General features: G+C 40.2%; 1 protein-coding gene across 5 annotated transcripts in view; it reads left to right on the top strand.

Moving 5' to 3' along the window:
* The window catches only part of TASP1 (taspase 1), a 168,596-nt gene extending 156,785 nt beyond the window's left edge, over positions 1-11,811 (top strand). For 4 of the 5 annotated variants that reach the window (XM_050952178.1, XM_050952179.1, XM_050952183.1 and 1 more), the window contains one exon: positions 10,721-11,811. In XM_050952178.1, coding sequence (XP_050808135.1) covers positions 10,721-10,813 — 93 coding nt within the window. In that variant the 3' untranslated portion in view covers positions 10,814-11,811. Of the gene's footprint in view, positions 1-6,424; positions 6,506-10,720 lie in introns of all 5 variants that reach the window. The other variant, XM_050952180.1, reaches the window with a different exon arrangement.
* The last annotated feature ends 4,989 nt before the right edge of the window (positions 11,812-16,800 follow it).

The following is a 16,800-nucleotide window of genomic DNA, read 5'->3' as shown; positions in this document are numbered from 1 at the left end:
GTTCTCTTGACTTCCTTATTAACTCAAGGTCTACTTAGAATTCTAATCTCATTTCCCATAGGTCATTTATGATTCGTATACGATACATTGATGTGACAATTTTTTTCTCTAATCAGTAAAGTGGCAGAATGCAAATGAAATTCAAAGCATTTTATTCTTGATTTGCTTATTCTTAATGATACTGTTTCATTTCTCAAAAATGTACAGGATATCAGGATGATATTTCTGTAAACAAAATATTCTAACCAATACACACTTTCCCTGTATGATAAAATAGCTGAAAAATAACTGAGGCACTCATTAGGTTTGCACAAGTACCGAATGTGCTGTCATATGGTAGTTATGCACTATCCTACTTTACACTATACTGTAGTTTGCAGTGTGTGATGGACTCTGTCTTTCTCATGCAGCTCTGTTTTACTTTTGGCTTACTCATATTCATTTCACATTATGTTTATGGCTTTAGTGAAACAAATGAGCTAATCATTGACAAGCACTATTACTTTTATATATACACAGAAAGGCCAAGCAACATCATTTTGGAGAGCACTTAAACTGGTCTTTTTCTTTTAAAGACTTTAATAAATGCATGTCATATTAGCTAGTACAGTTCACCTTTCAAGTCATGTCAGAATACTTCATCAAATGAGGCACCCAAAAAAAATGTTCTTGGCACAACATGTGTAGTTTAAGAAAAAAATTAATCCTAAAACCAAGTAATTCAGATTTGAAAGATACATTTGATCCAAAAGAAGAAATCATATACTGTTCTTACAGTAATTAACAAATATTCCAGGCCAGAAAGACTACCCTTTGATTTGGGCTTCAGGAGGAGTGGGAAGGGTCTCTATAGAGTTCAAAAGCAAATCATAACAGAGCTACCTTACACGGGCAGGGTATTGGTAGTTATTAAAAAAAAAAAATCAAGAACAAAAAAACACCAGTGCAAGCTTCCACTCCCAGTTTCCTATAAAAATAGAATCATAGAATATTAGGGTCAGAAGAGATCTCAGGAGATCATCTAGTCCAATCCCCTGCTCAAAGCAGGACTAACACCAACTAAATCATCCCAGCCAGGGCTGTGTCAAGTCGGGCCTTAAAACTCTGTAAGGATGGAGATTCCACCACCTCTCTAGGTAACCCATTCCAGTGCTTCACCACCCTAGTGAAATAGTTTTTCCTAATATCCAACCTAGACCTCCCCCACTGCAACTTGAAACCATTGTTCCTTGTTCTGTCATCTGCCACCACTGAGAACAGTCTAGCTCCATCCTCTTTGGAATCCCCCTTCAGGTAATTGAAGGCTGCTATCAAATCCTCCCTTACTCTTCTCTTCTGCAGACTAAATAACCCCAGTTCCCTCAGCCTCTCCTCGTAAGTCATGTGCCCCAACTCCCTAATCATTTTCGTTGCCCTCCACTGGGCTCTCTCCAATTTGTCCACATCCCTTCTGTAGTGGGGGGCCCACAGCTGGATGCAATACTCCAGGTGTGGTCTCACCAGTGCCGAACAGAGGGGAATAATCACTTCCCTTGATCTGCTAGCAATGCTCTTACTAATACAACCCAGTATGGTGTTGGCCACCTTCGCAACAAGAGCACACAGCTGACTCGTACCCAGCTTCTCATCCACGGTAATCCCCAGTTCAAGTGATGTTTGTCTGCTCCTTCTCTTTCACTATACATGAGATTTGGTACTCTGAGCCCATAGAGGTCCAGGACTTTTGCTTTTCTTCATGGTCCACATAGCAGCTGTTCTCTTTTGGCAGCCATGCTTCTTTATGGTCCTCCCAACCTCAAATTTCATCCAATGGATTTCATTTCAAGGGGGACGTCTAAGTAAAATGATGCTCAGAGAGTTAATATCTTATTCTGCATATTCTCAACAAGTAGAGTGAAGCATGTACTATGTTGACAGGCTCTCCCTCTTGCCCCTAATCAATCACCTATTGATAGGGTTTCCAGGTGTCTGGTTTTCAAATGGAACATCTGGTCTTAAAGGGACCTGGCCATTAAAAGTCTAGTTGTGGGCCTCAAACAGGGGCAGCGCCTGCGGGTGGGGGAAGCAGGCAGAGCCCCCTGGCCGCGCCTATACCTTGATGCTGGAGGGACATGTCACTGCTTCCCGGTAGCCACCTGAGGTAAGCGCTGCCTGGATTCTGTACCCTTCACCCTATCCTGCACCCCAACCCTCTGCCCCAGCTCTGAGCCCCCTCCCGCAATCCAAACACCTTGGCCCCACCCCAAAACCCTCACTCCCTCCCGCACCCTGAACCTCTCATTTCTGACCCCACCCCAGAGCCCACAGCCCAGCTGGAGCCCTCATCCCCTCCTGCACTCCAGCACCCTGCCCCAGCCTGGTGAAAATGAGTGAGTGAGAGTGGGGGAGAGCAAGCAACGGAGGGAGGGGGGATGGAGTAAGCGAGGGGCAGGGCCACAGGGAAGGGTGGGGCAAGTGTGTTCAGTTTTCTGCAGTTAGAAAGTTGGCAACCCTGCCTGTTGATCCACAGTGCACTAACAGAGAAGCTTCCATGGAGCTGGAAGAAGAGAGTGGAACTTGTTTTCTCTTCGTATGCTTTTTTTGCATCCCCGCCCCAGATCTAGGTCCCCTCTATATGCAAAGCTAAAGGTACAATCTAATCGAACTAAAAGCTCTCCTGTCCTTTTGTTTTCCATACAAGCCTAAATCCAGCAAGAATTTAAAATGTGTCATGTAGGAGGAATTTATTTAAAAAAAAAAAAGTAACAAACTATACAAGTAAGGTGGTTGAGTCTGAAAATCTTACTAAAATCAAAGGAGACATGTATTTAGTGTAAATTAAAGGTTGATGAGAGTCTAATCTTAAAAGGTCATTTGAGAGTTTAATTGAATATTAAAATATATAGCTCTTCAAGGCTATTCTTTCATACAACATGAAATAGCTATGGATATTTTTAAAATAAAATAATGTGACCTTATTTCTCTTTAAAAAGGCATCTTGATATTTTTTCCGTTTGACATAATGCTTACTTGCTATTGGGTAAAAGTGACAGGAAACATTATGCATAAAATAGGATAGTATTTCATTTATTACTTGATAGTGAGTGCATGTAAAGTAAAGAGATGATGAGAAAAATATATATATCAAAACACATGCAAGGATTTTGAGTATGTATGTGTTGTAGTTCAGTAAGGAGACACAGATTATGGAAGTGTACTTTAGGTTTTTATATACTGGAAATCCTTTTCATATTCAAAAAAGTAGAGTAGAGTGCCTATGTCTAAATAACACATTTGAGATACAAATGTACTATCTGTTAAAACGTCTTGTGTCTTGAAAAATATGTTCAAGTTCTCACTGAGGTTTCATATTCAACAGCTAGTCGCTGTTGTTATTTCAGAAATAATATGTATATTTAGAGTGATTTTTCAATATGTAACTCAACCCAGCCTCCCGATTTTCACATGCAGTTATTTGTGGGTATATTTAGGCCTCTAACTTTACCTGATTTGTGGGGTAAGCAGGTAAAACACAAACTTTATTATTGTGCCTACAATTTATTTGGGTTAGAAAAATCACGTCTCAAAAATCAAAGCCTTTATCATGAATAAATGAATGTCCTACTGCAGGCCTAAGAAATTTTGGTGGTTCTGTTTTGGTAAAAAAAATATTTGCCCTGTGCCATTTGGCAGAATCTGTGCGCATCCATGCCGCATACTGTACCGTTTTTTTGTTCCAGTAGTGTACTCTGCATTGACCATGTCCACTTCATAATGGATGTCTGATTCAGATTAGGCCACTGAGCCACATTGGCTGTGGTATTGTATTGCATGATCAGTAGCATGCTTCTACTGAGTAAAGACTGTTACTGCATACTACTAAGAAAATTGATTTTACATGATGGCCCTAACTTTATTTGGGGTTTTAAATAGACCTTAGAAAAAGATATTTAAGAACATAAGAACGGCGATACTGGGTCAGACCAATGGTCCATCTAGCCCAGTATCCTGTCTACTGACAGTGGCCAATGCCAGGTGCCCCAGAGGGAGTGAACCTAACAGGTAATGATCAAGTGATCTCTCTTCCCACCCTCTGACAAACAGAGGCTGGGGACACCATTCCTTACCCATCCTGATGAATAGCCATTAATGGACTTAACCTTCATGAATTTATCCAGTTCTCTTTTAAACACTGTTATAGTCCTAGCCTTCACAACCTCCTCAGGCAAGAAGTTCCACAAGTGTGAAGAAGAACTTCCTTTTATTTGTTTTAAACCTGCTGCCCATTAATTTCATTTGGGGGCCCCTAGTTCTAGTATTATGGGAATAAGTAAATAACTTTTCCCTATCTACTTTCTCCACATCACTCATGATTTTATATACCTCTATCATATCCCCCCTTAGTCTCCTCTTTTCCAAGCTGAAGAGGCCTAGCCTCTTTAATCTCTCCTCATATGGGACCCGTTCCAAACCCCTAATCATTTTAGTTGCCCTTCTCTGAACCCTTTCTAGTGCCAGTATATCTTTTTTGAGATGAGGAGACCACATCTGTATGCAGTATTCAAGATGTGGGCATACCATCGATTTTATATAAGGGCAATAATATATTCTCCTTCTTATTCTCTATCCTCTTTTTAATGATTCCTAACATCCTGTTTGCTTTTTTAACTGCCTGTGCACACTGCTTAGACGTCTTCAGGGAACTATCCACGATGACTCCAAGATCTTTTTCCTGATTTGTTGTAGCTAAATTAACCCCCATCATATAGTATGTATAGTTGGGGTTATTTTTTCCAATGTGCATTACTTTACGTTTATCCACATTAAATTTCAGTTGCCATTTTGTTGCCCAGTCAAGTAGTTTTGTGAGATCTTTTTGAAGTTCTTCACAGTCTGCTTTGGTCCTAACTATCTTGAGCAGTTTAATATCATCTGCAAACTTTGCCACCTCACTTTTTACCCCTTTCTCCAGATCATTTATGAATAAGGTGAATAGGATTGATCCTAGGACAGACCCTTGGGGAACACCACTAGTTACCCCTCTCCATTCTGAGAATTTACCATTTATTCCTATCCTTTGTTCCCTGTCTTTTAACCAGTTCTCAATCCATGAACGGACCTTCCCTTATATCCCATGACAACTTAATTTACATAAGAGCCTTTGGTGAGGGACCTTTTCAAAGGCTTTCTGGACATCTAAGTACACTACATCCACTGGATTCCCCTTGTCCACATGTTTGTTGACCCCTTTCAGAGAACTCTAATAGATTAGTAAGACACGATTTCCCTTTACAGAAACCATTTTGACTTTTGCTCAACAGTTTGTTTCTCTAGGTGTCTGACAATTTTATTCTTTACTATTGTTTCAACTAATTTGCCTGGTACCGACGTTAGACTTACCGGTCTGTAATTGCTGGGATCACCTCTAGAGCCCTTTTTAAATATTGGCATTACATTAGCTATCTTCCTGTCATTGGGTACAGAAGCTGATTTAAAGGACAGGTTACAAACCCTAGTTAATGGTTCTGCAACTTCACATTTGAGTTCTTTCAGAACTCTTGAGTGAATGCCATCTGGTCCTGGTGACTTGTTAATGTTAAGTTTATCAATTAATTCCAAAACCTCCTCTAATGACACTTCAGTCTGTGACAGTTCCTCAGATTTGTCACCTACAAAAGCTGGCTCAGGTTTGGGAATCTCCCTAACATCCTCAGCCGTGAAGACTGAAGCAAAGAATTCGTTTAGTTTCTCTGCAATGACTTTATTGTCTTTAAGTGCTCCTTTTGTATCTGGATCGTCCAGGGGCCCCACTGGTTGTTTAGCAGACTTCCTGCTTCTGATATACTTAAAAAACATTTTGTTATTATCTTTGGAGTTTTTGGCTAGCCGTTCTTCAGACTCCTCTTTGGCTTTTCTTATTACATTTTTACACTTAATTTGGCAGTGTTCATGCTCCTTTTTATTTACTTCACTAGGATTTGACTTTTGCAAATTTGGTTCTACCAGTTGTTCTTATAAATCTTTTTAAACAAATGGAAGTTTAACTCTGAAATAATAGTTCCAAAAATTATCAGTTGCATTTGAGGGGAACCATAGGAGATTTGAAGGGAACCCTCTCTTCTTGAAGTGGTAAATCATGATCTTGACCAAAATTGTTCTAAAAGTAGAAAGATGCTCATGTATCGCGTAGGAGGGCTAAGGATCAAAGTTGAACCAGTAAAATGAAAACCTTAAAAATGTTTTTAATTAAATCTGATTCTGTCATTTAACTGAAAAAAAAGACCACCTAAGAGCAGACGCCAGGATAGCCTTATCAAGGAGGGGATTAAAAGAGGCTGTGCCTCTGGAATAGAGAATGTCTTTACAGTGAATTGTGGTTAAGGTTCTAAATAATATTCTGCTCAACTGATACATGTTATAACTGTTTTATCTTTTCGACTCATAGACTTTCAAAACATTCCACCTCACTATGTGTTAAATTGTGCAATCCTTGGACCTTTTAAGATTAATGGGACTATGGGCTCAAGTAAGTACACAACAAAGTAAATAAGGCTTTCACAGTCTAGCCTCCCGCCAGGAGTGGAGCAGTTACAAGTCATTCTATTTTATAAAGTGACTGTCAGGGCCTGGTCGTAGGCAACCAGACCTAGTGGTCAGAGTCCACAGCCGGGAGTCAAGAGTAGGCTGGGATTCAGAGGCAGGAGACAAACCAGAGATCAGAACCAAAAGTCAGAGGTCAGGAGCCAAGCCAGGTCAGGACACCAGGAAGTCAAGCTGGGGGAACAGGAGTAGGAGGCGCACAGTCCAGAGCAGGATGGAGCACAGTTGTTCAGACAGTTTCCTGTTCCTGTTGCTGGCTTAAATACGGCCAGCGGGCCAGTTGACTGCTCTGGGACACCACCAATGGAACATCAGAGGTGGAGCCTCGAGCTGGGGCTGGGCTCCATGGGCCGTGGGTTGTCAGCAGGCTCCCAAGTGGGGAGTTGAAGCACGGCTACTCCTGTGACCCAAGTTTGAGGTCAATGGGTCATGCCAGTGACATTTCCCACAATTGAAACAGTATTCTTTAAAGAAATAAAGACAAATCCTGCAAGTCGTCTTCTCCTGAAGCTTGCACTAGCACTGAGAGTTCAGCCCTTGGAAGACTGGCAGAATCCAGCCCATAATCTTAAAAAATACAACTTTTTAAAAGTAAATGTAACTCACCATTTTATAATGAGACTAGTGGCAAATAGGTGTACATTTTTTGCCCAAGTCCCTTCATCTAATGCAAAATATACCAGAACGTCTGCCAATGAAATTTCATCAGCTGAACCTGTTATATATTTAATTATTATGAAATAATAAAATTCCCAGAATTAAGTGATCAGCCTTATGTCTCCAGTGTATTGGTTTGTGCAACTTCAATATACGCTACAGATAATCGTATTGCATGAGCATTGCAGACCTGATCCTTGCAAAAAAAATTAAAGCTGCCCTAAGAGTACAGCTGAAGAATCCGAGTGCAGGGAAACGGCTATTCTCCTCCCTAACTTGGAGCATATGGGATAGATGAGGGTGTTGCAGGAACAATGTGTGCTGGTGATTCTCTGGCAGTGTGATGAAAGGGCTACCCTAGAAAGTTTTGTCAGCATAGCTATGTTGGTCAGGGGTATGAAAAAACCACGCCCCTTAGCTGACATACCTATGCTGGCAAAACTGCTAGTGTTACAGAGCTATGCTCACAGATGAATACTTCTTTTGGCACAGCTAACATTGTTCAGGGAAGCGATGTTGTTATGCTGGCAGAAAAGTTCCCGTCAGCATGCAGTGCATCTGCACAGGCAGCACTACCAGTATAGCTATACTGACAAAATCTTTGTAGTGTGGACAGCAGTAACTGTTCACCCACCCTACGCCCTTGGGAGTGCTGTTACCATCCAATACAGATTAGCCCATGTCTACACTACAAAATTAAGGGCATGGCTACACTTGCAGATGTAGAGCGCTGGGAGTTAAACCAGTCTTTGGAGACCACAGCAGGGAGAACGCTGCCGAGTGTTTACACACTCAGCTGGAAGCGCACTAGTGTGGCCACATTAGCAGCTCTTGCAATGCCACAAAGAGCAGTGCATTGTGGTAGCTATCCCAGCGTTCAAGTGGCTGCAGTGGGCTTTTCAGATATGGGGGGTGGGGTGGAGAGTGACAGGGAGTGTGTTGTGTGTATGTGGGGGGAGACAGAGTGGGTTTTTGGGGTGCTGAGAGTCTGTCAGCATGCTGTCTTGTAAGTTCAGACGCCCCCGCCTCTCTCTCACTCACAACAAGCAACATTCTACGCTAATGGCTGTGAGAAACAGAGCTTTGAAAGAGGATATCCGCATTCCTACAGCCGATTCCAAAACAAAGACAAGAGTGACCACTTGACTTAAGGGGATTATGAGATCTTTCCAGAGGCTGATCAAAGCACAGTAAGGCAACACCTCGTTCACACTGATGCTGGGGAGTTTCAGCCAAGGTGCAACAAGCGTTATGCATCTCATGGAGTTGGATTACCAGGAGCGCTCCTGCTGCAGAGTCCAGGTGCTCTAAGTGCCTGGCCAGTGTGGGCGGGTCGGGAGTTAGTGTGCCCGGGGCTGCTTTAATGCACTTTAACTTGCAAGTGTAGCCATGCCATAAGTTGCCCTAACTTATGTTGGCACACAGCCCCTGTAATAATTACATCACTTCTGCATCTACGCTTTGCTCCTTGTGTTGGTGGTGTGCATCCTCCTCAGGAGTACTTTTATTGATTGTACTGTCAGTGTGGGGCATTGTGGGACTGCTCTTGAAAGCCAGTAACAGTCAACATAAGCAACACAGTGTCTGCATGACACTGAGTCAACCTGACTGCATCGACCTTGACTCTACACCACTTGTGAAGGTGGAGTTAAGTCAACATAGCAGGACAGTTACATCGGTGGGAATGAAATTTAAGTGTAGACACTTTCATGGTTAGGTTGACGCAAGGCAGGTTAAGTTGACCTAACCCTGTAGTGTAGAACACACCACAGAGTAACCCTGAAGCTTTTTTAAGTTACAGCAGAGCCTAAACTAGCGGCTCTGGGAGTTGAGGAGTGGGCAGAAAGGTTGTAGAAAGCTGGCTGTGACACCGCTCCCAGTGCACCAAGCACTGCTTTAGCCATCTGGCCGTACATGTAATCCACCATTATTTCAATATGTAGCATTATTATATTGCAAAATCAATACCATGTGGACTAAAATATATGCTGATATCATATAACAATGCTACATATGGAGACAATGATGTTACATGTAACAGTAACACAGCACTAACAATAAGACAGAATACGCTTACATACATGTTTGGTACTGTAAAGTCTTTATCCTTGCCCATTTACAACAAAGTGTGCACTGGAAAATAAAGCAATTTCTTCAGTACTTACAGATCTGTCCTCCTTGGTAGGAGATTAGACTGTAATAAAATAAATCTTCTGCAGTTACAAATAGAGCACAACAAATATGGAGTGAAGAGGAGAAATAACCGTTATGGCAAGCTATTGTTATGAGCAATGTGAATTGTATAACCCCAATAAACACATGGGAAAAGGAGTAACTGGACACCATTAAACGTGAAGAATGGTATGTGTCAAGTTGTAAGTTCTTTATAAGGCTTTACATGACTCCCTCAAAGGTAAAACAATAGACAAACAACAAACTGAAACAGTGCCGCTCCTTATCACACAACAGGGCTCAGACATGCCTTTGGATATAATGAATTACAGTGTTTGCCAATATAAAACCAATAAACAGATATTTTTCAGAAATAGAGGACTGGATAACTCAAGATAGTTTTTCAAATTTTTTCATAGTTGGACCACAACTGAATGGTGTATCAAGCCACTTCCTCTTCTATTCATAATTGTATAAAATCACTTTGATAGCTTTGGCAATTACTAACATTGAAAAGTAATATATGGAAAATATATTTAGATGCCCTTAAGTGTAGTTTCACAACCAGTAATGGTAGGGAATGGTGTCTTCCTATATCATTAGGGTCATTGAGCATTACAGCAATATAAATAGAGAATAATGTAGTAAATCCATCTAGCAATCTTACAAACTAAACGCTCATACAAAAGGAATATATTAGATGGGTGTTTTGATCTTTCCTGCTGAAATACTGTCATGACCATAATTTATTTTTCTCAAAACATTTTTGCAATGTAACTCTTCTCTCCAAGAAGTGCACATGGCAGAAATTTCATCTTAACTTTTTTGTCAGTTAAAGTTGGCTTTAAGCTTTGAAGCACGAGTTTGTATCCTATTAACATATTAAGTTCTAACCCTTTTTTAATCCTCTAAACTTTTGGCATTAATGATGCCTTCTGTCATGGAGCTGCACGTATCAATTATGTGTTGTGCAAAAGTGTTTTCTTTTTATCAGTTTTAATTTTGTGTCAGCTTTACTGAAGTCACTTTGTTCACTTAGTAGGCAGGGTAAACTGCAGCACCCAATTTACCTGCTCTGCATGTATTATTTTGCGTGAGTCTACTATGTCCCCTCCTATTAATGTCGTCTTTATACTAAACGTTCCCTGTCTGCAGCTTTTTCAGTTGTGTTGTAATTTGCATGTATATATGTTCATACTGAACAATCAACATTTTGGGCTTTTTAAGATTCCTTTGTGTCCACTCATTCCACCTGCTTTCAGTTCTCTCAGTTTTTTCCACAGTTGCTAAAGTTCTCACAATTTTTCCACAGACTCACATTTCGAGACTTCCTCCTGGAGCTGTGGCAGGGCAGTCTGTGGCAATCGAAGGAGGAGTCTGTCGGCTGGAGACCCCAGCAAACTGAACAGCTTACTCCTCAGCTCAATACAGAGAATGTGAATGACGTTTTGTACAATAAGCTCTTTTGTGTTTTAACAGATGTTGGGAATTTTTCTCTCATTTTATACTCTTTATTGCAACCACATGCACCATAACTTGAGATAAGTGCTGCTGTTATTTATACTCATTCTGTGTGAAGAGGTGTATGCATGCTCATTTTTCTCCCAAACAAATCAGAACTCGTCCTAGCTGTGTAGGTGAAGATAATGTATGATTAATGTTGCATTTAAATTTTCATTGTTTACAGTTAAAAAATAATGCCCTAAAATGACAGAAAAAAACTAATTGAAAGATGTGATAGTAACTATCATTCGTGTTCTAAATTAGGAAGTAATGGGCCTCAGAGGTAGTTGTGTAGTAATGCAAAAGTGATTGTGGTTTGTACATTTCTTTTAAGTTTAAGTGGATCCAGTGGTGACTTAAACACTGCTTCTTCATCCCCTATGTGGGGCATTTTTCTTTTGACAAAGAATGGTTTCAGTGAAACAATCTAGAGCAGAATTATGGCCAGAATTGTTTTTAAATAGTCTTATAATATAAGTTGTATCTCTCTTCCCAAGCTAAGATGTTACATAGCTTCAAGCTGTATGTATTACAAAAAAGCTATATAAAGATAATGTACCGTAATGCAGTCTTTACTTTGTGTATAATGGAATATTACAATGTAAATAAGAAAACAAAGTTTATGGAAAGATTCAATGCTATTCTTTGTTTCTTCTTTAAATATATATTTTAAGAAAAAGATACAGAAATAAACAAGCATATTACTGTATGCTAAGTATGTGCATTATTATTGAAAGAGCTGATAGTAGCCCTCTTCTTGAAAAGGTGACTTCCTCAAAGTTCACTTACAGCATGTGTGTATGTATATTAATGTGTCTAATATGTATGCATTTTACATAAATTGACTGTAATATTTTTCCCACATATTCTAAAAAGCTACCTATTCATATAACTATGTAGACCACAGTCAGTTATCTCTGTACACCAGTTCTGATATTTTAGCAAATCATTTGCGTTCTGAAGATGAGTTCTTAAGTTTCAAATATCCATTCAATATTCTTCTTCCTGTTGGCAATGACGGCACTATAATATTTTTGGAATGACAAACTTTTGTTCAATGTCTTGTAGAGAGGCCAAAGAGAAGCAATGGTAGTTTATATCTTTTTTTTTTCTATTCAAATTTGGTAACAGAAAATAGATACTCCATTTTACCTTTCTCCAGAAGTGCAGGATAAGTATGTAATCCAATAACATACAGTTCACCCAACAGTGTACTCACCTCTTTATTTTGTATTGTTGTGCCTGCTTATAACAGAAATGCCTGATTCTGATTAAATGGTTGCATTGATTGTGATATCAATGGTTTATGGAAAAAATTCTTAATAAATTTATTTTTAAAAAACTGGCCTGAATTAATTTTAAAGGTAATGTCACTGCATGCTCAGAGCTGTTTTTTTACATTGTGACAGATCTGCAGGCACAGATCTATACGGAGAAATTCTCTGGTGTAAATTACACCAGTGGAGAATTTGGACCATAATTGGGACAACCAGATGGGTTAATCTCTGCGCCAAGCAGTTTAGAGTATGCATTGTACCTCCCTGCTTTTTTACAGTCTCTCAGTAGCAGACCATAGGTAAGGTTGTGTCAGAATTTTCTGTTCCACAGGGTCTGTACCACAAGTGTCTCACCATTTTTCAGAACCCGTTTTTGTTAACATGCCATGGAGAGTTTGAACCAAATTTCAGACACTAATTAATGTTTGTGAAATTATCTGCAACCTGTATTTTGTGTTTGCATGTTGTTTTTTAGGGAATTATAGAAAATCTGACCACTGGAAAAGCTTGATTCCTCCCCACCTCCACCCCTCACACAGTACACATTTACTGCTCCCTGCTGCTGCCTGCGTAGTAATGTTGTGACTTGAGAATCAGCCACTCCTCACTCCCTCCTTCAGTTCATTTGCATACTTGGGGATAGTCACTAATATCCTGGTTGTCATGGCTATGGCTGCTTTTGACAGCTGATTTACCTCAGACTATCCCAACATTATTTCAAAGAAAGGGTCAGGAGGAGCTGTGATGAAAGCAGACTGGATTTTGATACGCTCCTGCTGTGCCTCTCTGGGTTTGTACTGTGGTAAATTACACTGTTTCTTTTCAAAGGGTAACTGTTACTTTCCTCAAAAAGGGTTACATTAAAGTAAGATATAGAATTCAGCTCTTTTTCATATGTATTGTTTATTTGCTTCTTACAAATTGGGGAATATAGCTTGCCGAATATTTATCTTTTTTTAAAAGCAGGAAATATATATATGAGTCCCTACTCGGTTTTCTGTTACAGTTTTTCAAAGTCATTTAGAAGTTGCCCTGAGCCTGAAGTTACAGTAAAACTAAAGTTGCATTTAAAAAAGGTTTTGCTTGCATGCTGTTTAATTTAATTACTTCCAGTATATTGGTCAGCTTGGCACTGAGCGGTGAAATATTGAGCATCGCAAAGATACCAATGGCAATAAAATATACACTGAAGATGCCAAATGTGTAAGTGCTTTATTATCGAAATAGCACATCTATAAACTTTTCTTATTATTAAAAAGAACTAAGGAAACTTGCAAACATACTTTGATTAATGTTATTGAAGGTTGCGCCCGTCAATAAACTAAACCATACAAAATTGGAAATACAAAGTTAAGGATTAAAAGTCAAGCAGTGCCAGAATGAAAGTTGCCCATACAACCTTAATTTGGCCTCCTTGTGCATATGTTAATTATAGGCAGAAGTGGCTACCTGTGAAAAGTTTGGTGTAAGTGGCTTGCCTAGCATCACATAGGATCTCTATGGCAGAGGCAAAGATAGAATCCAAGACTCTGGGGCAGCATTCAACTTCCTTAACCACAAGACCATCCTTTCTCTTCCTGCAGTCCCCTTGCTCACTACAGACTTTTCAACTTTTGCAGCAATTGAAGCTGGGGTCCCATAGACCACAGACTCCTTCACTACACAGCCTTGATTCATCTCCTGAGCAGATCCATCCTGTGCGCTGAATGAACCAGGGGTCCTGTGTGTTAATTTTTATGTATTTTTAATAATCATGTAATTAAAGGCTATATCATAATTCATGTACGCTAGGGAGTCGGATTAAGGTTTCATAAGCAGCATTCATCCTAGCACATCCTAACTTGCAGCCTTTTAATTGATACCTTTTAACCATCAGTTTTTTCCCCCTCATTTTTATGGTTTGTTTATTGAAGAGAGCTAACTTAACTAATGCTAAATGAGACTTTTTTTTGTTTGACTGGATCAATAGAACAAAACAACCTAAAACAGTAATCTTACTTCAGTAATTATCTACAATCTTTAGCAGTTTTTTTAAAGGCGTGAACATATTAGCTTGATAAGACTTGACCATAGTTACTCCGTAAGCAGCAATGCTGCCCAGTTGTAGAGGATTCCGTTTATTTTCATTTTGAGAAGCTTCTTGTTCTGTATGCTCACAGTAATTTTTTTGTATGGAGGCATGATAATGTATAAAGGCAGTATAGAAATGGTAGATAAATAGTGGCTGGTGAAAGGGTCTTACGGTCGCAGAAACAATAAGGGCAATACATTGAACTCAAAAGGATTTTTATGTTGAGATGTATTGGACCAGATCCTTAGCTGATGTAAATAAGTGCAGCTTTGCCAAAGTGAACGGGAGCTATGTTGATTTATACAGTTGAGGATCTGGACATGATGAAGAATGGCAAGATTTTCTGGGAAAAAACCTACTACTAAGGTTTTTGTAAATACCAGTCTTTGGCTAATGTCCCTCTTACTATGATTTTGGTGCTTAACTGGAGGATTATTCCCTGTGGGAACTGTTCCTCTGGACTTGATAGGGGTGAATATGTTACTTGAATATTTCATATTCAGATTCTTTTCATTGTGCATTTCATGGAAACAGTTTCAAAATGACCCCTTCTGTAGTCTGAAATGTTTTGGTGTCTAGCGCCTTTTCTATTTGTGTGCAATTAACCCTGCAAACATTTCTTCTTTGAGTTCAGTCTTTCTGAAAACAAGCAGGACTTTTTTAAATGGTTTGTGAAATAGTTCAGTTGGGGCCTTAGCCTTTCTCCCCTTCACCCTACCTTCAACTTATGTTTACTACCTTGTGGACAAAGGAAAGCCCTGATGATTTAATTCCAGCATATGGATAGCACTCCCTTTGTGATTTTTGTTGTTAGTGAGCAACCAAAGTATTTGTTTGCTTTGTAATATAAACCAAATAGCAAATCAAGCAGAAAATGAGTAGCAAATACTTCAGATTTTTATTTTGGTTACATGCATATACAATCTGCACATCACTTGCCAATGCGGGTAGACAGACACACACTAGCTCAGCTCAAGCTAGCGTGCTAAAAGTAGCAGCGTAGCAGGGAGTAGCGCAGCCCAAACATGTATGCAGGAGTCCAGCCGGTTTGCACTCAGGCTGCTAACCGATTGTGCTGCCCCCAGCTATACAGCTATTTTTACAGCACTGTCTTGAGTGGGGCTAGAGCATCTCTGTCAGAGCTGGGAAGCACACTCCCAGCTGCACTACTTACAGACCCTGAGAGCAGCATGCTGCTGCGAGAAGCCCGGCTTCGTATCCAGCTGTGACATGGGATGCTGAGCAGACCACCTTCTCGCACTCTTCAGTTCCACCGCTGAACTGCAAAGCTGTATGTCTAGTGTTAAACAAAATGAAATGGCCCGACTGAGTGTGAAGCCACAGCACCCTCATTACACTAGCAGGAGACATATTAATGCTCAGTGCTGACTGGGGAACTTACTGTCCTCAGTCTCAAATGGGTTGCAGAGGTGACCCTGCAAACAATGCTCTTTTCCTGGACAGCGGAGAAAGCATGCATGAATTTCTGTGCTAGCAGAAGGCAGGGCTGCAAGGACACTCATCATGGTCACACTGAAGGCAATGACAAAATTTGCATTGGCTTAATTGGTAGCAGGATCAGGCCTATACTTGGTTATTTTTTATTTTGGAAGAAAGGAAGATTATCAAGGATAAGTGCTGAAGACAGACCCGCATCGCAACAAAGCATGCCACAAACTCCCCTACAGCGTGTAATCGTGGCTCTGGGCATGAAGTGATACAGACCCAAAAGAAATTATACATGTGACAGCAATAGATGGTTAAAATTATAAGTAAAAAGGCAACCACATGAAGTGCATATAAATGCAAACTGGAAGTTGATTAATATAAATCAGTAAACACACAATTATACTCATAAGGCTGTTTTCTAGTAGGCAGGTTGGTGCCATGGTAGCTGCTCTTCTTTCTTAATAAGCCTTAGCTGCTAGAAGACTAATAGTCTGGTATGTAGGGGTATCCGACACATTTACTCACATGTTGCATGTTAATAAACCTATGGGCAGTGTGCTGTATGTGATTTTGTTGCTGCTGTTAGTGAGCAAGTGAAGGGCATGTGTTCTTTTTAGTATAAGCCAAAATTGCAAACCCCAAGCAGAAACTGAGTAGCAAACACTTTAGTTTTTTATTTTGGTTAGGTGTATATATAATATTCGCACTTCTCATGCTCTTTGAACTCTCTGGGTACATCTACACTACAGGATTATTCTGATTTTACATAAACCGGTTTTGTAAAACATTGTATAAAGTCGAGTGCACACGGCCACACAAAGCACAATAATTCGGTGTGCGTCCATGTACCGAGGCTAGCGTCGATTTCTGGAGCATTGCACTGTGGGTAGCTATCCCGTAGCTATCCCATAGTTCCCGCAGTCGCCTCCGCCCATTGGCATTCTGGGTTGAGATCCCAATGCACGATGGTGCAAAAACAGTGTCGCGGGTGATTCTGGATAAATGTCGTCACTCAATCCTAACTCCGTGAAAGCAACGGCAGACAATCATTTTGCGCCCTTTTTCCCTGGATTGCACTGGCAGACGCCGTAG

Source organism: Gopherus flavomarginatus, chromosome 4 (assembly GCF_025201925.1).
Source record: "Gopherus flavomarginatus isolate rGopFla2 chromosome 4, rGopFla2.mat.asm, whole genome shotgun sequence".
NCBI classification, from domain to species: domain Eukaryota; kingdom Metazoa; phylum Chordata; order Testudines; family Testudinidae; genus Gopherus; species Gopherus flavomarginatus.
This window is presented reverse-complemented; position numbering and strand designations above follow the sequence as displayed.